This window comes from Aythya marila, assembly GCF_965140915.1.
Source record: "Aythya marila genome assembly, chromosome: 11".
Classification (NCBI taxonomy): Eukaryota; Metazoa; Chordata; class Aves; order Anseriformes; family Anatidae; genus Aythya; species Aythya marila.
Genome location: NC_139052.1, coordinates 16,037,690 through 16,061,752, shown reverse-complemented (window position 1 = coordinate 16,061,752; position 24,063 = coordinate 16,037,690). Strand labels below are relative to the sequence as shown.

The 24,063-nt window shown below is 38.6% G+C and overlaps 1 protein-coding gene across 3 annotated transcripts in view; it reads right to left on the bottom strand.

Annotated features, from left to right (window-relative positions):
- The window catches only part of MCTP2 (multiple C2 and transmembrane domain containing 2), a 125,507-nt gene that overhangs the window by 83,464 nt on the left and 17,980 nt on the right, over positions 1-24,063 (bottom strand). For all 3 annotated transcript variants that reach the window (XM_082768987.1, XM_082768989.1, XM_082768988.1), the window contains 6 exons: positions 19,519-19,581; positions 18,394-18,502; positions 7,724-7,866; positions 6,879-6,955; positions 5,589-5,703; positions 3,562-3,597 (listed from right to left, as the gene is read on the bottom strand). In XM_082768987.1, the coding sequence (XP_082625113.1) occupies positions 3,562-3,597; positions 5,589-5,703; positions 6,879-6,955; positions 7,724-7,866; positions 18,394-18,502; positions 19,519-19,581 (543 nt within the window). The remainder of the gene's footprint in view (positions 1-3,561; positions 3,598-5,588; positions 5,704-6,878; positions 6,956-7,723; positions 7,867-18,393; positions 18,503-19,518; positions 19,582-24,063) is intronic.

Here is a 24,063-nt window from a genome sequence, read left to right as displayed (position 1 = left end):
TGCCGCCACGATGCGTGACCCCGTGGCAACTGAGTCCCTACGCTCCGCGAAACGCTCCGAGCACACTGCTGCCCACAGGGTATTGTGGGAGAAAGCCAAATACAATGAGGCAGGCAAAAACGAAACAGAACAGCCCACGCAGAAAAAGGAGAGCGAGGGATTTTCCCCTGTGAGGAGATGCCAAGGAGCACTTGGGTCTGGTCAGCCTTTCAGCCAATTTATTCAATCAGCTTAGGCTATCAAGGTGGCAATTGTGTCGCTTTTGTTTCAGGACTGAACTGCTACAGGTCAATCCACCCCAAGCAAACCTGCTTATTTGCTTCATAGATGTTCAACACTTAAAGGTTACTCAGCTGTACAAATGCTGGAAATAGCATGACGGGCACTCACGGCGAGATTCAAGCCACCCGGGACAAACAAGGCTACTGAGCATCAGGACACTGGGTTCCAGCAGATATAGTTACCAACTCCTTCTGTGCCCCAGATAGCTCCAGAAAAAAATATTTAAAAAAAAAAAAAAATAGAAAAGAGGGTAGAGCTTGCAAATACACAGATATCAGCTCACATATTAATACTACTTAACAGTATCCCCCTCCCTTTTCTCATGGAGAGCGGCATTACAAAGAAGAAAGCTGTGCTCTTGGAGACAGCTCCTGCAGAGGACAATGCTGCTCTCAGCTCCCATGAAAAATGAGGGCTCTGGATGTGCTGCCCATGTCTTGGGATACAGCCCAAATGTGAGATGATTCCCTTCTAGCAGCAGCGAAAGATATATACTGTGTAATCAACAGATAGCTAAATCATCCCGTTTAACAGCTCAAACCAAAATGATTTAAAAGACAATATTCGGCGGCTGAAATTCTTCCTGCATAATATTTGTAACGACTGAGACAGCCATAGTTAGACTGGATATCTCGTACTGCTGCTATTCTCATTGTTGTCTTAAACAAAGCTTTTCCTTCAAAAAGCAAAGGAGCTTGGAGAAAACACGTGAAAAGTACATGGTATCCACCACAGGCCATGTGAATCCCTTCAGCAATCTGACATATGGTTGCATCGGGCATTAATAGCAGCAGAGGTACTAACCATTTGGGGAGAATTTCAGAATCCAGAAAGAATCCTGTGACTAACATGACAGGACTCATTTAGGATACTGATATTCCAAATCTGTCAACCTCAGATAACATGGTCAAATTAGAGTGTAACAGATTTCTTTTACATAGGTAAGAAAGAAAAAAAAAAATGTAAAAAACAAGTTTATTTTGTCCATCCTTAGAGTAAGTCATTTCCCCTATATTTTTATTTTTTTTTTAGAAAAAAAAAAAAAAAAAAAGCTAAATATTATAATATAGGTCAGCTAGAGTTCAGTGGAAAAAGAAAAATATCAGGAAAACCATTCCTAATAGAATATTTTTATTTATTTAAACCCAAAGAGAGGAAATTTAGATCTGTCTCAGTTTAGCTGCTCAAATGGAAAGTATATGGCCTTTTTTTCCTGCAACAACCAACCACTGTCAGCTCAGGAGCCAAAAAGGGTATGAGTTTGTGCATCTATTACAAAGCTCTTCCCATTTCCCCTGCCTCCCTTATTCCTATATCTTTATCTCGTCCAGCAACATTGTTTTCTACCCCATCATACTCTCTGGCCATTCTTCCATAACCTCTTGTGCCTTCCCTAGACACCTATATTCCCCATGCACACAATTTTTCTTTCTAGCCTTTATGTTCTGCCACAAACTGCTAGTACTGCTTCCACAGACCAGAGTTTCCTAACTAAAGATGGTTATTGATGTACAGTACTAGTGTTTTAGTGCAGTAGCAGAATCAATAAACTAGGAAATACTGCTTTGTCAGATTTTTCCGGCGCATGCTGGGAAATACTTTTACTGCCTTTGGATGGTCACAGTGCTTTTCTTTAGAGATCACACTGGAGCATGAACTGTGTCTTCCCTGGGAAGAACTGAAGCTCTCCTACCCTCTAGTGACTGTAACAGAATAGAGCACAGGGTTGCAGCTCTGTTTGTCTTTTTTTTTTTTTTTCCCCTCCTCTTTTAAACAATACTTTAATTTCTCCTAATTCAGTACCGTGCCTTAGCATCTCAATTTTATTTAAAGATGCGAAGGCACAAACCAGAGTCTTGAGAACTGAGAGACCTGCCAATATGGCTTATAGCTAAAGGTCTAAAAACTGCATATATAAAAATTTATTTAAAATGTAATGAGATATAGTGTACAGCTGAAAAAAAAAAAAAAAAAAATCAAATGACAGCAACTAAGACAGAAGTTTGGCTATTCTGGACAAAAAGGACCAGAGTTTAAAAACCTGGCTCCCTTTTCTGGAACCCAAAGCCAACCAGCATCAAGAGACAGCTGTGTGTGCTTGCGTGAGAAAGAGGGGGATCAAGCTACACTGATTGAGTGAGGGCATAGTAATTTCCAGAGCTTTAGTTAAAAACTAAAGCACTGAGCTCTTCAATTATTCCATCACTTTCTGTCATACTGCATTCAGGGATGTCTGGCGGCTCTTTGCAAGCGCAGCGGTAAGGGTCTGTGTTATCTCCCTGGAACCAGGGCTCGCCAAGCAGCCAGCCAGCTCCAAGAGCTGTTCTTTGCACTTCTTCTATTTACAAAAATATACTTGCTGGCACAATACCTGCGAGGGTTGGCTCCTCTACTTACCACACCAGAGTTATGAGGAATAAAACAAGAGGACGTTAATTATTCAATTTATTTACGCACAAACCAATAGTTATATAGGGAAAATATCAAGATGCATATGTGTTCTCATAAGAGCCAAATTTTGCTTTTCAGAAAGTTAGACTGTATGGCTCTCAAGCTGGGTACTAGGCCTTGCAGTTTCTATATCATTGTTATTTACTCAATAGCAAATTAAAGCTTTACAGAACAAATAAAAAGCCACAGTCTGTTTCCCGAACAAGATTAAAAACTAATGCAAAAATGGGACAATGCAATGATATAAAAGTAATGGCAGTCTGCAGGGCTACTACGGAAGACCAAGGAAAGCAAATTCTGTAGATATGTAGCAACACAAATCCTTGAAATCATGTTACATTGCTCATAATGAAAACTGCCTACTTGTTCTCCATCCCAAAAACAAAAGGGATTTCAAAACCCACAGGAACAACTAGAAAAAATGCTGTCTCACAAATTTCTCCAGTGGCAAGAGACAGCCTAAACAATTCAGCTAAGAATCAGAAGACCCATTGTCAACACCAATATCTACCTATCCATAAATCAATTTACAGTTTTTGTTATTGCTGAATTTATACGGACGTTTTCTTAGTACAGACTGTGTCTTTCTACAACTCTTTACTGAATGAGGTCTCACTCTTGATCACTGATAGATGCTACCATAGGACATGGTAAGAAAGCAGTGGCAATTTCTCAACACATTCAAAAATCAAAAATCTAAAGATAATCACAACTCCTGCACTTAGGTAGAATCTACACTTCAAATTTTTTATACTTTTGCAGCTTTTTTCAGAGGAGGGCACAAAGACTTGGGAGTGGACTTTTTGAAGAGAAAAAATTATGAATTACCTTGGACGAAGATCGTTTCTTCCGATTTGACCATCTCTGTTCAGGAGTCCCCACCATTGTAACATAGAGAACCCACGAAGGGGAAAGCAGAGGAGGAATAAAATGGGGAAAGTTATTTAGCAAAATAATTCAAACATTAGCTTATAAAATGAGTTAGAAAAGCTTAGAAGGGAGTTGGATCTACTACTGCATTCATTTAACTCCCTCCCTCATGGCACATGACACAAAAAAAAAAAAAAAAAAAAAAAAAAAAAAAGAATAATCAGAGGGACCCAGAACCATTAGGAAGAAACATGGATTATAGTTCTGGTGCCATCTGGTTCTACAGTAAGCTAGTTTAAAAAAATCATCTTGCTGTTAAGTGCTAATGTGGACAGATTCATTTCACTATTCTGATTCCACTGGAAATGGCTGAGCAATTTGCATTTAAAATACAAGGGCTTAAAACATCATCTTTAAAAAAATTACAGTGTGCACCAACTCTTCTATCAACTGCATTCTGAATGTTAAGCAAGCACCCAAGAGTACCAAAAGCCACTACTTTAAACCCATTTATTTTCTGTCTCATTGGTTAAGTCCACTTTAGCCCATGCCTTCCTAAAAATCCCAGAAGAATTCCTGAGGTTCTTTTGGCTAACATAAAGATACCATCTTTGTTTCACCCCTTCCAGCAATCTGATAGCATTTGCCAACAGCATTGTCCTGTAAAAGTTAGCTGGTGAATTCATATCCAAGATTGAAGCCATCTCATAACATAGTGATATAACTATAACAACTGTGTTTTGATGTCTTTAAGTTTTTTAATAATCACAGACTAAGGTAGAAGTAACTTTACAATTATCTTTAAATTAATGCAGTGGATAATTTTACAGTTTTCAGAAAAGACAATTTGAAAAATAAATACTGAACAGCAGACATCCCATGTTAACTTTACCACCTTTAAACATTTACATTTCTAGAAATAAACCTATTCAGACAAATTCCATACCTATAATTCAATAATGTGTTGTAAACAGCAACTTTCACAGTAGACTATACAGAAGACTGCAGAAAGATTTTCTCTTTACATATTTATGTCACATATTTAAAATTGGTCTGGCTTGAAAAACAGATCTTAGAAAATGCCTACTCTTGGCTTTTCCCCATGCCTTGCAAAGCTGCTGCATGGACAGTAGCAGGATGGGCTGACCAGGCTTGCTCCACACTGTTTAGAACAGTGGTAGCAATCTTAGAAAATTATAACAAAAACAAATAAAAACAAAACTAACAAAAACAACACATGCACAACTTAATTTAAAAACTATCAGCCTTGTGTTGTTCAGAGTCTCCAACCAACTGTTGTTTGTTTGTTTGGTTTTTTTTGGTGTTTCTAGCATCACCAAAAGTTGCACCGTATTTCTGCATCAGGAGTGAAGTTCAGCTGAACTCAGTAGCAAAATTCGGGTTTTTACAAGAAATCTCTTCCTCAGCCAGTGTGCTTCTCTGCAGGACTGTTAGAGTTTAAATCTTAACATTAAATCAGTGTTTTAAGATTTCACAAAAATGTATGTTTCATCAGCATGATAAGAAAAAAATTAAGAATCACATTCAAATTATTGGGTTCTTTGTAGGTTATAAAATCTAAGTGTCTGGGTGAAAATCAGAAAACAGTATGCCCTGAAATGGCAATTAAAGCAGGTACAGTTCACACATTCACTTTAGCAACTTGCCTATTGCAGTCAAAGTTAACATGTACACGATACATGGAAAGCATTGCCACAGAGCACTTTGCAACTACAAGACAAAAGCATTCAGCTACAGATGTCTAAGCACCTTTTACCCAGTTAAATATGTGTTTTTAAGAAAAAAAAAAAAAAAAAAAAAAAAAAAAAAAAAAAAAAAAAGCTATGATCTGTCTCGATTTCAGTATAGAGTCTCTGAAGATGAAAATAAAGGTGGCATTTCCCAGTAAATCAGATTATTCCAGCTCTTTTTTTTTTTCACCTCAACACATTTCAGCTATAAATTTGATTTCCTAAGCCACTTACATTATTTCTCTTGAAGTCTCCTTGCTTTACTGCTAGACTCAAGTTTAATACAATCACTCCCATGTCATCTTCTAAACTGTTGGGATCTTCCAATTTTAAAACCTGTTCAGTAGTTCTAAAAAAAAAAAAGAGAGAGAAAAAGCATTTGTTGACTTCAGTTAACTCGAGTTCATTACTAAAGGTCACACTGAGCTGTGCAAATTTCAGCCTCTTGTCTGAAATTCCCAACACTGAGTTTAAATATTAAAGGGAGAAGTCTGGAGGGTTTCCCCCTTAGTTCTGATAAAATACACAACCTTTTAAATAACACAGCCTATCATGTTATTATGTTATTATCTGCATTTCTCCAGATGTGGATACATGCTGAATTAAGTTACTGCTTCCTCTACTTCACGGGGAAAAAGAATGACAGGGAAACTCATCCAAGTGAATTTTCTAGCTGGGATTTGACTCACAAGATCTGTATTCTGCTTTACTGCCACATGAATTTCGTCTCCCTCCGTGACTCAGTTACCTCACTGAAAAGAGGCTGGTATTTACCTGGTGGCACTGTCTCACAGACAAATTCATTAATGTTTCTGGAAACTCGGATACAACAGCCGTGGGAGCTATAATATATCCGCACAGGGAGAACTCATTTTCCCCCACCAAAAAAGTCACACAGTGAGTGAGTATAAAAGAGAGAAATAAAACTTGAATTCCTGGCTTCCAGCTCCACATTCAGACCAAGCAGCAGTAGACAAAAGGCGAAGGGTTTGCCTCTGCACTAAATCAGGGCCAGATGCCGCTGCAGCAGGGATGGATGGAGGGGGGGGGGGGGTGTTGGAAATGGGGGAGCTCACAGGCAGCAAGGCAAAGCATTCCCCTGTTGAATTATCTGCAGAAAAAACACACCCCACCCTACCTGGGGCTAATAGGGGGTCTCAACTTTCTTCTCCCCTTCTTCTGCCATAAATCCACCTCTGTAGATAATTCTAGTGCAGCTTTCCATAAACAATACTGTATATACAAACACTTGTCCTTATTACTAGATACGAAAAGAAAAGTGTGCCTTCTTCTGAGCTGGGCTCCATCCAGTTTGGGTTGGATTCCGTACATAATGCCGGATAAAAGCATGCCTATGTGGGATTTATCTGAAGCTATTTCTCATGTTTTAAATGTGCTCCCCACCCTTCAGTCAGAATAAGTTTTCATGAATAGATGAATTCCAAGCTATAGCAAAAGCATTTCGTTTCTTTGTTATGCTTCTCAATTAAGCTGCAATAACATTTAACTAAATAAACATATTACCTATTGAGTTCAAGTTCAGTGAGTGCTACGAATGCCGAACCCATGAAGTCAGAAGATGTTAAGTCTCGATCATACACCTGGTGGCAAAATAAAATATTTATAATTTTCACATCATAAGCCAGTTTTAGCCTGGATGATAAAAGAACAGATATTTTAAGGCCTTTATGATCAAAGCTTAAATATAATTCAGGGATAATTTTCCATCTCCCTGCTTTAATTTGTATTTTTAACTAAATATTTAAACAGTGTTTTGAAAGTGTCTTCTTAATATTATGTAAACAGAGACGTGTGCTGCTACAGATTGTGCCTGTTCCTTTATGCTCTCTGCAACAGAATGATGAAATGCTGCACAAAATCAGGTACTTCTTGCTACAGATGTTTTAGCAATTAGTGCTCACAACTGGTAGCTTGCAGTTCTGGTAACTGTAACGTTACTCATAATGAGAAAAGGCTTTGCTACTTGTCACGGCTGCATCCCAGGTAATAATTCTGTTCAACCCTGCCAAATTACACTCCTAAAACGTGCTTATGAAACCACTATTGATTTCACTAAGCTCGCACAAGCACAGTAAGTTAGAGCAGAATTTAGCTCTATAGTCTTAAACATATCCAGGCAAGGAATTTTATTTCAACTTGGGTTTTCATAGAATGAAAGCAAAACATGCAAGTAAAATCTGGAAAAGACATATGTGCATTTTAATTTGAAATTGCTCAAACTCTTCAACTGGATCGTGTTTTATGTTATCCTACTACAGTGAATAAAAAATCATTATGGTTTTAAAGTAGAAAACAATTGCTTAAAAGAGTACTTACCTATCTTTCAAAAATTTAAAACCCAAACTTACCTTGATCCAGAGTTTTTGATCAAGGGTCTGTACAGGCAGCACTACAGTCTCATCCCAAACTGGGTTTAGGTTCTTGTAGACTACCTTACTTTTGTATAGAGTTTTCCCATTTAATTTAAATTTCACATATGGGTCACTTGTACCTGTGATAATTAATAAGAAATAGATTAGCACTGCCCCCATGTAAACCCATAATCGTAAAATATAATTTAATAAAACCATAAACAACAATAAATTACAGTGAGTTTTTAATATACATGTGTATGCATAATTACATATATAAAAATTTCTAGTTCATACGGAAACCAATTGAACATAACCAAAAGGCTGTTTGAGAGGGGGTAACAAAATCTTCAGTTTACTCGATCTATGCCGTGTTACTCTTAAAGAATGTTAATTATTCTTTAGTAACTTAGTTAACATTTTAATTTGGGTACAAAGCAAACAAGGATGAAGAAATATTTACAGGGCAACTAGCAGAAGAGTGAAAGAGAAAATGTGATCCTGTGACTACAAACATATGAATAGACCAACACTAAAAAGCATTGTAACTTTGGATAGGAGCTCCAAGGAAATCAGCAACAATAGCTAAAATGCTCATCAGGATTTCATCACTGGTGTCATTTGCCAATTTACTTAAATCTGAATTGGAAGTTTCACTGAAAAAATACTGGCATTGTTCGGTAAAACCATACACAGAACAGACTCTGTAAAGAAAACAAATAACATTCAGGTAACATTTAAAAATCCAAACAACACATTTTGCCATGGCAATAGCATTCAATATTTTTATGGAACAGATGCCCACAGACAGACCATGGGGCTCAAGCCACTCTGCAGCAATAGACAGACTTGCAGCTGTCAAAGGAAAACAGAAGAGGGAATCAACTTTTTATTATTATTATTATTATACCAATGGCATCTGCACTAACACCAATCACTGCATAAGACTCCAAAAAAAAAAAAAAAAAAAAAAAAAAAGGAATGAGGTACACAAAGCATTTCACTAGATAGTTGGTTTAGACTTCACAGAAGTCTCAGACTGCCACTAACTGAAAAAGTAAAATTGAGGTCTAGCAGCACATACAATTAACTGATCCCAGGTGCTTCTTATCTGTCACATTCAGTATTGCCGGTACTGTAACTTACATTCAAAATTCTACTTCCCTGTTAACAGTTCAATTTCATTAGAAGAATCACAGCTAACCCAACAGATATATCCAGACCAGGCACTGCATGCTTCCAACATGGCCATCACTGCAAGTAGCACATTTTAAGGTGCTTATGGCAGAAGAAAAACTCCTCCACCAGACTTCACAAGTTCAGAAATAAACTGATTGTGTCCCCCCACAGGTACCCATGGAGCTACTGGTGACAAATGGGCAGCAGTTCGGAATGACCCAGTGCAAGACTAATACTCAGTCTTGTCGGTAATTTGGTGAAACAGTGAAAACACAAAAACTCCACATTCAAATATTCAAGGCTCTGATCAGTGCTATGTAAAGAAAAACTTGAGAAAAAATAGCTATGTGTTAGCATCTATTTGGAATTGAACAGTACTGTGAAGAATTATGTGCCTGGGACATATGGAGTTATTTTTAAGAACTGCAGAAAGTTTTATTCTACTTTCTTTTCAGAAGTGTTTCATTCACAGAAGGAAAATATTGATTGGATTTCAATTACTAACTACATCTGATCCTTTTTTAAATAGTTATTGCCAAAATCAACCTCTTTATTAATGTGAAAAATGCTGCAAACTTTAAAGAAATTTCTTTCCTGTCTTCTCTTAAAGATGAAAACAATAAATCCAAGGAAGTCATAGATCGGTTTCTTAATGGTTTTTTAATGGGTTAGGACTAGACCTTTCAGTAGAATACTTATCTAAACTATGATTACGCTTTTGCATAAAACACACCACTTGAAAACAGCACATTTTACACAATGAATGGGAACAGAAAGGTAAGACATATCCCCACGATAGGGGCAGTAGCCCTCAGATGATGCAGAAGCTGAGAAATGACAGCATTGAGATCTTTGATGTTCTCCCAGCTCCAAAGATCCCAGCTCCCTTCTCCTTTAAAAAGGGAAGAGGACTGACTATTATTTACAGGACAAGCAGGAGCAAACTGAATGTTCAGAAATAACACCAGCAATAATAATGTCCAGAATCTATTCTGTGCATTAAATGGTAACCCGCCCAGATATGGAAAGCAGGTGTAGGAACTAAAAAATGAAGATGGTGCTGGAGGCAGGCAGTCTGTGGCCATAACAGACTGTGTTTTGGCACAGAAAACCCATAAGCAAGGACAAAACCTGAAAAGATAGAGAGAGAAAGAAAACAACCAACAAGTTCACTATTTGCAAGTACAAAACTCTGAGCCCTTTCTCTGAGGATGGGAAGCAAGAGGACCATATCTGAGTAAGCATCCCAATCGCATTATTGCCCTGAAAGCTATCCAGGTTGTTAATAAAGGGAAAAATAAGAAGAGGGGGAAAGGCTCCCTAGCACTGTTTGTGTGAATCAGGCTTTAGCAATTTTCCTTTTTCTTTTTTTTATAAATACATACAGATATATATATATATATATATATATATATATATATATATATAAAGCAAAAGAATATATATATCTATATAACAGTGGGGAAAAAGCTATAATAAAAAGAGGCCTTTAATTAAATAAGATTGCCACTGTGGGATCAGGCCTTCATGCTTGTCAGCTTACTCTCAAAATAAACATCTCAAAGCCAGACCTCAGTGGTGTCACTTACTCGGGCAAGGCACGCCGGGTAATCCCTCGCGATCTTGACAGCTACATAATGTTCAAACTCCTTCACGGGTGAACGGCGGCACTCGCGCGAAAGAAAATATTAATGCCGGGAATTAATAGAAAAAGGGATGATGGTTTACAAAAGCCAAACAAGGAAGAAGTGTCAAGTTAGTACCACGTTAATTGTTAGGGAAAATAATTGCGAGCGGGCGCGGGTTGCGGCGGTGCTCGGCTGTCGGGCTGTCAGAGGGGTAACATCTCAACTAGGCAGGCAGGGGAACGGGGCCGGCGGCATGGGAGTGCAGCTCCGACATCCTACAAATGATGGGCTGACACCTCCGCACTGGCAGACAGATGGACTTTAACCTCTGAGGCAGCAGCTGGGAGCAAACCAGGGCTCAGCAGCGTTTGCTCAGGTGGACCCGGGTGGCAAGGAGAGAAAAAGCGAGCTGGGCAATGGGGCTGGATAGAGAAGGGACACAGCACTGAAGCCCCTTTTCAGGCTTTCAAGGTTTCTCCCACACTGCATTGACAAAGTTCCTGTACCTCCTGGTGTCGCTGCACCCATCTCTTAGATGCCCCAGATTGCTTTCAGGTGATCAGAGTAGGTTAAAAGGAGACAGGGAATGAGAAATAAGGCAGGTGGACCAGCCCCACCTGGCAGGATGAACAGCACAGATGGCAAATTATTATTAACAGTATTTGAGTTCAAGGCTTGAAGCTATTAGATGGTTTAAATACTATTTATTAGAGACAATCTACAGTGTAACCAAAACAGAATAGCTTTTCCAAAGTGACTAGAGATTTTAGATATTAATTAGTCTGAAAAAGGACGTGTTTCATTTTCTTTTAGACACTGCAGGTGCTTGAGAATTTTCTGAAGCCAGACCATTAGGAAAAATTTCAGCAGCACCCTCCTAGCAAAAGCAACCAAGTCAACAACTTGTAAGCACTCGCACCCAGGGGTGCGCTGCAATGCAGGTTCTGAACCTGCCCATCTCAACCACCTCAGCTGCAGTCACAAGTCAGGGGGGTAACATGAGAACAATCCTGCTTGGAAGCAGTTGACAATTTAGACCCAGACAAACATTCTTCTGGTGCATAAAGCAAGGTGAGATGTTTTGAGGTGAACTCAAATATTATGCAACAACAAGAAGGTTGTTAAACAGTTAACTATATATGCATGTGTTAGATGATCTGCTTTTTAATCTAAAATCCAGTAAGAGTAAAAAAAAAAATCCTTTCATCAGCTGAATCAGTTTTCTCATTGGAGAATTGGAGAAACATGCATCTCAACAGTGATACTCCCCTGAATTAATTTCCATAATATCTATTTTGCCTCTTTTTTTTCTTCCACTAACACTTACAAGCTATGAGTGCAGGCAGACCAAGCCTCAGCTAAAATCTGAGCAAGCTTCAGTGACCAAAAGTTGCTGAGACACAGCATCAGGACAGGGCTTAGCAGCCCAAGAAACTGTTAATGGTGTTTTTAAATGGATACTGCTGCCCTCTAGCAGCAACCAAGAGATGTACCACATCAGCAGTGTTTAATAATACTGCACACTTGCTTCATAATTACAAGAAAAACACCAGACCCGATATGATTTCAAACCACACTCCATTTTATAGGAGTAAACTTACTGGAAATACAGCATATGAAACAAGTCCTGTTACATAAATAAAAAAATTACCACCTAGTCGCCTTAAAATCCTGAAAGCTCAAAGCAAGGGCAGTATGAAACATAACCTAGACCATCTTAAGTTTCAGTTAAAATCCTGTATTTGAATCTGAAAAAGGAAATGAAGGATTTATTTTATATGCACATAAAGAATGTATTTCTTAAAATCTTCCTAGAAATAGAATTACTGGAGTTATTTACAACAAGAAGTAAAAGACATTTTATAATGGAACACACACTTTTCTTCTTAAGTGGAAAACCACTATCCTTGCAAAGATCAAGGCTTAAAGAGGAAACCAGAAAAAAAGTAATCTGATGGCAGGAAATCCAGGTAATTTTGGAAAGTTTTGTGCACAGCAAGATTACGCAACCAGATGGAAATGAAACATTTCTTGGAAACAAGCATCACCAATAGGCTCCTAGGGAAAATAAACCAAAAAAACTTGACCGAAGACATATGAGGAACACACGCAAACCCTCAGCTGAGGAGAAAAAAATAAGAAAAAGTGCCAGACATTTCAGAAATGGTGACTGAAATTAAACCAACAAAACAAACAAGATCCTAACAAAACGACATTTGGGACACAATGACAGCAAGAATAGATAGCTTATGACAAAGGGTAGATCAAACATGGAGCACAGGAGGGTGCAAGGACACAGCAGAAGCCACTTTTACATTACTAGTGAGCACCAAGGGCCTTTGGCATAAGTAGTTGCATCTTCTTGTATTTGTATTCTATGGCTTTATAAAAGCTCCTTGTAGGAGCCCCAAGACCCAGCGTGAGCTGTCAGGGAAGGCAGCTGCCCCTGAGAGTCAGCTTTCATGACAGAGATATTGTCATGACACAGAGATTGAACCATTTAAGAAATCTGTTATCTAAATTAGATACCTACCAAATAAAAGACCTGGTCTCTGGGCTTTACCTATTCTTTACCAGTGCTACCATCCTTATGTTTCTTAATCTAACGTTTATGTTACCAAAGGTGAGGGGCACATTTTGGAATCATTGCTTTTGTTCTAACTTGACCCATTTTCTTGAGGTTCCCCCATCTTTGCGCTTTCCTTTCCCAAGGGCAGTTGAGGAGGGAGGCTTGCAAGGACTGCCATGCAGAGGCAAAGTTTCAGCCACCCGCTGTATTCAAAGAAACTGAATTTGGAGCAGAGCAACAACTGCAGCACAAGCTGTTGTACACAGAGCTATACAGAATCCAGAAAACATCAAAATAAGTACCCAAAACCATCCAAATTCTTCGCATTTGTAAATTAGTCATGATTATGCCTTTCAAAAAGAAGTGTGAAAAGTTGCCTAATACATCTGAATAATTAATAAATCTGAAGAGCTAATGATCTAATTGCAGATACCCTGAAAACAGAGAAAGTCTAAATTAATCAGCATGTTTGCAGGGAGCGATTCAGCCTAATTGCTCTGAGCATTTGCTTTCCAAACAATGGATTTATTCTGTGTAAGCTGACAAATGCCCAGCCCAGTGCAAACCCATCCTCGCCTCCGGCACTTTGCTACCACTGTGGACCAAGGCAGGAGACAGTCCAGAGATACAGAGGGTGCAGGTCTACAGCAGGATGTTGGTGCTTGCTGTTCTGTCCCCTTTCTTTCCATTTAATTTGCCCTAGGGAGACTGCATTTTTGCATAGTTCCCAGTGGTGGTAAATGCTGCCCATGTAGCAGAGCAGCACAGCCTCTGCTGGCTCGGGGAGTCTTACAGAACCCACTGACTATCAAGTGGTTGGTGTTAGAAGTGAGAGCAGCTGCTGACATGCTCTGACTGGGGGTGATGGGATACACCCAGCCAGGAGACAGCTCCTTCTGAGCTCCTGCAACTCACCCTGCTCCTCACATGCATGTTTTCCATGTTCTGCTGCCTGGATCATGAGAGAAAGAAAAAAGAGCAAAACCCAAGTGCAGCAGCAGGAGGTGACAAGGGAATCCTTGTCGATAGGAAGAAATAGAAAAGAACAGAGACAGGGTACAAAGAACTTGTAAAAAAAGAAAAAAGAAAAAAATCTAGGAAACGCAAGTGTATGAATACATATATATATCTCAGGTTGGAGCAATACAGCCAAAGAAAAAAAAAATAAGAACCACAAACACTCACAAGCTGACATCACATCCAAGAAATCTATTTCTCATAACCACAGTGGCTAACAGAGCAAAACATGCACTCAATACTTCAGAGGAGCAGGATTTAGAAACATGAGGAGCTTCTCACCCTTAAAGGCCCCCAGAACAGTTTGTTTTCTTATACCAGCAGTATAGCTGGGTTTGCCAACTGAAGGAAGGTAACACCTCTGTGCGACTGTGGCATCACACTCCTGCTTAGTGTCACTGTCACTGTTCTGGAAAGGTGATTCTTACAGGCAGCAGCAGGCACAGTCAGAGCATCTTGTGGCCATAAGGGACCAGGACATTTCAGGTTTCATTAGACTGACTCATACAAACTGACATCACTGTGTCCAAGGAAAGTGAACCAGCAAGTAGAATTGTGCTCCATCCACTCCCAGTTCAAAGCACGTAGAGCTGGAAGTTGTGAGCTTCATTAAAAAGACTCAAAAATGGCAGGAAACCACAAAGGGCATAACAAAATGGCATCACTTAAAACTGGTGACTATGAATGTTTCACATTTCCTTGAGGCCAAATAAGATACACAATTTTTCTCTCTCCTGCAGAACTACCAGTGTTCCACAGATGGACGGTTCACTAAAAAACATTTCTGCTTTCTATCCACGGTATTAAAACTGCAGAGGTCAGAAACTCCTCAACAACCATGTTGTTCCGTGTTATCTAATAACAGTAATACTATACAAAGTATACAGAAAGCTAAATGTTGGGTTTGGGTTGGTACACACAGACAGAACCACAACCTTCAGTGTTTTGTTCATCAGTTATAAATATGGGAGGACCCACACACCACCTAACATTAGGCACCCAATGTACATGCAAGCGATGTGACTGCCACTTGCTAATTGTCTGCTTTGGCAGTTTTAATGTATGAACTGTATCCCAAAAAGCACCAGAAAGAAGCAAATAAACCAGACTCCAAGCAAGCTTGAGTCCAATGACCCATGGGTAACACCTCTGCCACCCTGCATCCCCAAGAGGGGGCACAGCAATGTTGACCTGGAGAGGGATTTTTTTTTTTTTTTGGAGCCTCTCCCATGTCAGTAGAACAGAGATGCTGTTCTACAGCACTACGCTTCCTTGGCTTGGGTACAGACAGACAGACAAAAAAAAAATAATAAAAAAAAAATAGAAAAGACAAAAGGTGAAGAAAAAAAAAGTAGTAAAAATTAGGTTAACAGATAATAAAGGTAAAGAGTAAGAATAATATGGTAAAGCAAAGGAGAAATTTGAACTATACCAAAAAGAACACGTCCCAGAAAGAGCAGTACATAGTGGGTGAAAATTCAGAAGAATATCTGGAAGGCTTGGGAAAAGTGAAGTCACCTGCTAAGTCTTACAGTCAGTCTGGGGTTATCAGAACTATTCATCTTTACAGAGAAATGTAATTAAAGCCTGTTTAATAACTTAAGTGTATAACGAGTAAATTTAGCCATGTGGATTTGCTGATTAGAACCAAGACGACTTTCCAGCAACTATACTGGTGGCCGAAATATTTCCCCTCTGTTAAACACCACAGATTGATAGATACATACACGCACGTACGTATATAAACACAAATGCACAATGCAACTGAAGCTGGAAATTGCCACCAGAGGGCAGCAAGGACCCGCTGTGCTGGGCTTTTCTTCCCTTAGAGCTCTCCAGCATTCCCCAACAGCCCTCAGCCAGGGAGATTGAAAGGAACTGGCAGTAAATTAAAATTAAGGGGAAAAGTGCATGCATGAGAAATGGGTAGGGCACCACGTAAGTGGTTTTTTTTGTTTTGTTTTGTTTTGGTTTTGTTTTTTTTTGTTTTGTTTTGTTTTTTTTTGAGTAAATACAGAGCTTCCCCAGAATGCAAACTGATGGTTCTGATGACTTCTTTGAGACATCTTTTTTTGGAGAAAATGCTGTTAATCATTAATAAATATTAAAATTTAGGAAATTTAGAAAACTTATGGTAAATCTGATTTAAACCAGCAATACTGGTATACACTCTTCACTCAGGCTCTGTGGTTTAAATGTGATCTTTTTGTTATTTAGGGTGTAACATACTCCACAGAGACAGAAGATTTGAAGTTAGCATCCATCACTGACCAGACAAGCAGTTACCACCAGTATGACCACCGTATGTGGATAAAAACAGCACAGTGCTACTGTACTCCTACATATGAATGTTGAGACTCTACTGCCACTGCGACCTACCTAAGCATCTTTGCAGCTACTCACACGAGGCTAACCAGTGGATGCTTACCCCTCCAATATGCACAATAAAACACAGGACCAGGAACTCGACATTTACCCCCTGCGTAGTTCCAGAGCAGCTCATTACACAAAATAAATAAATAAATAAATAAATAAATAAATAGATAAATAAATAGATAAATAAATAGATAAATAAATAGATAAATAAATAGATAAATAAATAGATAAATAAATGGGGAAGAGGGTTTGAAGCCCACTCCCAGCTGTGTCAGACAGCATTGCCTGGTTAGCTCTGGGGGTTTCCTGTTCCCAGAACATGAATGAGCACGACTTGGCCTCTGGCCCTAGCCACAGCCAGACTCCTAGGATACACTGGCTGCAGCCAATATGTTCCTGTATTCAAATTATTTGGAGTAGGCTAGTACACTCCAGAGCAGCGGCTGTATCTGGTGTCACAGCGGGTGAGAGGAGGGAAGTTGCATTTGCCTGACCCACAAGCTTTCTGTGAGGTTCTCATACTGACTTTGCTCATCTCTCCAACTTCCCACTTCTAAAAGCACGATGCAAAAACCACAGTGGCTGCAGTTCAGGCTTATGTGTCTCACAAAGACCTTATGTAACCAGCAGGACAAAGACCTATAAGGATGCCATCAGGGCATCACCACTATGCTTTTCTGAAGGTACTACCACCACAACACAACTGTGCCTGAAGAATTATCATTAAAAAACTATTTTCCCACTTCACCACAAAGTCTTTGAAAAAAAGCAGGAATTTTATTGAATGATTTACCACCTCATATACTCAGTCTTCTAAATGAACAGTCATTTGCCACAGAAAGTGACAGACCCATCAAACTGATTTTTTCCCCTTATGCTGTTTCACTTTGTTGCACAATGCTTCATTAAGACAAGCATTTGCTTTCTTATGCAAGAAAACACAGCCTAGAGCAAACTATGTGTTCTGTCCTCTATAGAAATACTGCTCTGCTGGAATCACTCATTTATAACATCTCTTCCATGGAAGCAGCTGGATATGTCCTGGCTTGTGCAGCTTGCTAGGATATCTGATGAACTGCTACGCTGTCAGGAAGTACATGCTTCTGTTTAAAGAGTGATGATCTTAATCTAAGTATTCATTCACTACTTCCAAAAGCTAGGAAGAAAAAGCAGCATATGCTTGGCCAAGAGTTACTGTTTGGTGAAGACATGAAAAACCAACATGGAAAAAGTTAACTGAGATAATAAAAGATGGAAATCCCCAAAACAAGCACCGCATGTGAAGGCTTATAAATCCATACAGGTCCTTCCAGATGCAAACCTTGAATGCAAGGCTAATTCAAGCTGATTTTCTTTAAACTGTAGTTATTTTTCAGTATGGCTTTATTCTCTTATTCTCTTCTTTTTTTGATACACTTTTTTTTCCTTTTGAATTCTGTCCTCTTAAGTTTTATTAAGTTGTGTTTGAAATTCATGAAAGGGGCCTTGACTTACACCCACTCTTCCCACAGTTTCCCTTTTATTAAATTTTTTTACCGATAACCTAAAGCTCTCCTAGAACAGCTATTTTATTTATCACATTTCAAATTATTCCTTTTTTTAAAAAAAAAAAAATAGATTAGAATCTCTGAAGATTAATGACTGCAGTTCTTGAATAGATACAGATGCTAAGTACAATAAGGGAGGGGTTTTGCAGCTGTGCAATCAGGAAGGAGCAGCAAACACAGGGCAGCTCCCTCCCCTGTGTATCTAAGGTGGATAAACCCAGGTGTTGATTGCTCTGACCTGGACACAAGTCAATGACTTATTGCATCAGAGATAAGAAAAGATGTTGATGGCACAACAGTGAAAGCAGAGTCCTGCAACCCAAAGGGAAGCAGCTGAAAGGTGTGGCTCACCACAACGATCTCTGATAACCAGGTTCCGGCCTTCTTTCAGGTGAATGGTCAGGAGGTAAGCAAAGGGGCTAGGCAAGTCATTCAAACAATCACTTCCTTCTTCTACAGCCTAAGGAGAACAAAGAAATCAGTCACCACTACATGCCTCCCCAAGCAGACACGTGAACAGAGCAGGTGTTTTCTTGGTACTGCAGAGGTGAAGTTCACAGGCCTTTTTTCTTTGGGCAATCTTTTACAGTGCACTTGTCAGAAAAAAGAAAAGAAGATGTCTGAGACTGCTTCCTTACATAAATAACTAATCATCATTGTCAGATAAACTCACAAAACCAAGGGTAACAAAAGGAGGGCTACAACTGATAATCAGTTATAATAGTAAAGGTCATAAATGCACAGACAGGCTTTCTAAATCCTAGCATTTCTTTTTTTTTTTCTTTTTTTTCTAGCTGCTTATTCCTTGTGCATTCACATTTATCTGCTGAAATCATGAAAAATACAAATTTCATAAAATTACTGAGTGGAATATTTCTTTATACAGGTTTAGAAGACATGAAAGCAGCATTAGACAAAGCATTCTTGTTCAGAGTTTCTGCCAGGGTTACCTCCCACATCACCACCATCCAGATGGCATATTTGGTGAGGGCAAAGGTAATGAAGTTTGGCTAGAATAAGCAAATACACTTTACATGAGGATTGCATGTCAATAACTGCCAATGCCTTTTTGCACTGTTGTAAAACTGGATTGTTGTCATGTTAGTTAAACCCTACATTCATAGTAAGGTAGTTGCAGTCTCTATTTTAATTCAATTTATTCCTGAGATACTGAGTATTTGTGCTGATGTTTTCATCAGTTAGCACTGCCAACAGAAATTATAGAATACTTTACAAAAGCAGGACATGCCAATCTATTTAAAATATTCAAACCTGCCTTGCATGACCGCCAAAAAAATGCCCCAAAAATACCATGCCGGAAAAACCTATAGGAAGCTTCACATGCTTTTTTTTTTTTTTTTTTTTTTTTTAAACCTGTAAGGAGCAAATCAGCAAAGAACCCAAACCTAAAATTAATTGTGCTTCCCCTAAACAGTCTGACAAAGATTCAAAATACTTTAAAGTAATAGGACGTACCATCTGATCATCGAAAAATTGAGACGATATGGAAGAGTCTAAATCTATTCCTCCACAAGAGTCCTATCAAAAAAATAGAAAGAGTTAGACAATAGTAATAAAAGTAACATAGTAATAGGTAATAGTAATAATATAGTAATAGGTAACAGTAACATAGTAATACACGGTGCCTTCATTGCTGAAGGTCCTTTCCAAAACTTCCCTGATGCCCAATGGTTATTCCATCTGGTGACTTATCAGTTGCAATGCTGACCCTTACTCCTGGGCAGAATTACAGTTGTTGAATCTCCAAGTTTCCTCGCTACAATTAAAATAAATAAATAAATAAATAAAAATCCAGAAGTGGTGGCAGCAGCAGCAACAACCTGAGTTTGGAGAGTGGGTGGCACTCTCACATTACTGCAATTTCTCCTTCGTTGCCCGAAAGTTAAGGCCCAAGAAAAGGTTGTTGTTTTTTGTTTTTTGTTTTGTTTTGTTTTGCAAAACCTTGTTTTGTGTTTTAATTCAGATCTCTTAAACTTTCAGTGGGGAGAGAAGGTTTCATGCTAATATTTTAGTGTAAGTTATGCTCCAGTAACTCATACAAACGTACACACAATGTGTGTAATTCCATGGGGCACATTTGCAAAGTTCAGAGGGAAAAAAAAAAAAAAAAATTAGAACCAAATGTCAAAGGGAAAAAGGAGGGAAAAAAAGGATAGTGGACATTTACTTCCCTACATTCTGTAGTAACTGGAAAGACCAAAAATTGTTATCAAGTCTCTAGCACATCAGAGGAAGTCAAACATTTCTTCCTAAAGACTAACTCATTCAAAAACTTGAGGCTATAGTGACGCAGTGTCTAGACTGTCTGGACACACAGAAGGGATTCATTCAGTGGCCAGGACACTGCTGCTGACGCTATTTTGACTGCCAGGACAGTCTATGATGATCACTTACACTGAAGAGGACCTATGTGCACATGCAACTCTTTGGTCTAATGCAGGACAATCACAGCCTATTCAAATACCAAGATTTATTCTAATAACAACCTCACTCTACAGAAATGCACACAAGGTGAAATTTGATCCCCATGTGAAAATGTTATTTCGTGCAGTGTGGTAACATCCAAATCTCTTAGATGAGAGCTGCATTGTGTTGAGCACCATACAAACAACAACAAAAAAATAAATAAATAAAAAGAAGCAGTTCCTGCATCACAGATCATAAATCTTAGAGATATTGATATGCTGAAATAAATATAAATAAGCTTCTGTGTAATTATTCTTCCCCTCCTCTTCCCATATACATATATTACATATCAGGAAATACAGTAATCCAGCACTGCAAGTAAAATTTTACTTGCATGACAGACAAAATTTAACATTATGGTTCCCACAGTAATCGTAACTTGGCCACCTTGCAAAAACACATTAAAAGTAGAAATATTATTATCATAAAGAGCAGCAGAAGAGTTTCCTTGCACAACAGAACTGAGTTATAGCTGCTAGGGGAACCCTAACTTTGAATTTCCTGACTAGCATGCATAAAATCTCACTTGTGTGCATTAAACCTAGCATTTCTACAGTAGTCTCTGGCTTCACAGGAATGTCTTTCAGGCACCGTTATTGGCACTGATAATAGTTTCTCTTGTTCTGCATGGCAAAACATGGAATCAAAGAACTGTATTGAAAAGCACAATTAGAATAATAAGAAGTACTAAACTACCCTAATATCTTTTACAATAAAAAATCCATCCTCAAAGTTATGCATTCGTATTTGTTGTTTGTTCTTTCTTTACTTGTATTATATGGATAGAAATTGAATAAAAATAGCTTGTTTTTCATGTTATCTCCATATAAAGTGAAGCACTATTACTCTATGTAGCTGATTGCAATGAGATCATTGAATATACATAAAAGTCTAGCCAAAAATACTGTCCTGAAATCTTGATTTTATCTAACTACAGTAATATTTCTGAACTTAATACAAGCAAACAGCACCACATTCATCAACAGGGTCATAGCTGCAAATCTGTGTGCAAAAAAATAAAACGTTAGCATATGCATGAATATATACAAATGAATAAAACTTTCCTCCTGGCAGGGTTTACAACCTCTACCTCCTCTTCTTATTTGTTCAAGGCCAAGAATGATTCAAAATACAAGTGCACTGAGTATATCATCAACCAGATGGGCCTTTGGGTTGCTACTGACTCACAGCAAGGTGTTAGATGAAGAAATGGTGTTAGTGCACTTCAGTAATGACGCGTGACCACGGACAAAAAGCAACAGCAAAAAGTGACATCAACAGTGTCCTTTGCAATCTGAACAAATCAGGCAGGGGTTCAACACAACTTCAGTTACTCCTCTGCTCTTTCAATCTGCATACCGCGACTACAGAGGACAAATAAAGTTAATCTTTTGGCAAATGGAAATGCAATGTGAGCAGTGAGAACTTCTACTGAAGATGGAATGCTCCCAGCACCAACGGCTCTGTGTTGAGCATTCAGAACGGTGTAAAAACCACAACCCCACACTGAGCTTAGGTATGAGGCTCAGAAAGTATCTCATGGTACTGGGTGACCAAAGAAAACCAGGAAATGAGTAGGTGGCATGTGACAGGCAATTCAGGGGGAAAAAAGCTCAGCCTACATCTTTTCTTTTTTTAGTTTATTTTGTTCCATGGATCTGCCTGCCTTCCTTCTGATTTACCTCACTAATCAGTGAATGATGTTCACAAAAGAATGATGCAAGTAATTGTCATGCTGTGCTCTCTGCAACAACCCCACCTAGTATTAGAACACCAATAACATGCACAACAAGCTGTCCCCATCAGAGGGGCTCAGACTAAAGATTTCATGGCTGTTCAATGAAGAATAAGAACCAAACTTTGAAAATAATTGAGTTTAATATTCCTTATCTATTTCTACTTTCATTTGCTTCATTCTGCTACAAGATATTTAGAAAAATCTTTCTGCATTTAAAAGTTATTGGAGGCAGATTACAGGAATGGAGGTAAGATCTTCACACAGAGATAGGGTTTGGCATGAAAGTAAATATTAAATGATTTAGATGCACAAACACATTTTGGGAATGATATAAATGCTACAGAGAATAAGACAGACAGATTGCTATGCGTCTGGAGGAAACTTGAAATTAATCTATTCCATCATTATACAGTTACCACTTTCTGCTGAAGTGCTTAGCTTGCCCAAAGTCAAGCAGAATTTGGGATTAATTTTGGTGCTGCTGCAAATACAGTTGCTAAATTTTAGGTTGGAATTTGTTGGTCTACAACAGCAGAAAAGAACTGCTGATATCATTAAAAAAACCTGGAAGCAAGCTCCTAAAATAATGATTATCCAACCTACTTTATGCTGATTAACCTGAGTTGATATAAATTTTAAGCTAACATGTTTAAAATTTAGCAACAGAAGTGATGTTCACTAGCTAACACTGTGATCTGTTGCTTCACAGGGGAGATAACATTGCTTTGATAAGAATGCACAGAGATAGAGAACAAGTTTTATATCATAAAAGACCATTTTTCTTATAGTAGCACTGATCATAATTTTGTTAAAGATGTTAATTCACCTGTGAAAGCCACTTCCAAAGGAGAGCTTTAAACCTAAGCGTCTGTTTTCCATTTTTACATCTTGGATGACTCAGAAAATCAGCTGCCATACCTGCAACACTTAATTTATGGGAAAACAACCTCAAAACTTAGCTCAAAACCTAACTTTCCTAGTGAAAACTCAACTCAGAAGGAAACAGATTTCCACAAACAAAAAAAATTTTGCCTACAATGTTTCAGACAGCCACAACCTTCACCTGTTTGTCTTATAAAGCTACCATGTGACTCCATAGATTTGCCACTTTGCTCTGGCCAGGCAGGATTTACTGTTTCATGTCAAATTCAAAGCATGTTGGACTTGGATCCTCCTGTTCTTGGGACATTATGTCCAGCCACAGAAGCACTGACCACAAAAGTGGTAAGAAAGGAAAGAAGGGGAACAAGATGGGGAATTCAGACCAAGTATTTTGATTTTACACCTCCTCTAATTAATCACAAACCAAACCCAAAGGACAGCCCTGAGCATGTTCCACACACCCACTGCATTCCACCACACATTCATTTTGACTAATTCCAGGTGTTGGCAGAGTTCGCTTCACCCTTCATCTTTCACCTCTTGCCTTCAGCTGGACCTTGAGTGGGCAGTAAGTTGGTTTTGCTACAGCAGTCCTAGTAAGTTATATTAATTAAAAAGAATTCTACAAGTGCATCAGACAGCAGTATGTTTCAGAGCTCAGAAAGCTACAGCTACTTTTGACCTAAGTAAGCAATTCCAACGTCTCTGAACAATCTGAAGTATCATAGATTTGCCAAAAAAAAAAAAAAAAAATCGAAGCGTGGTTAATTTTGCAGCTCCACAATGACAGAAAGGATATCTGAATTTGGCCTCAAAAATATATATAACACATTGGGTTTATGCTATTTTTTAACCCTTATACCTCGCAAGTGGTCCCTCTTCTCCACCCCTTCATAACCCAGTCTGGCTCAAGA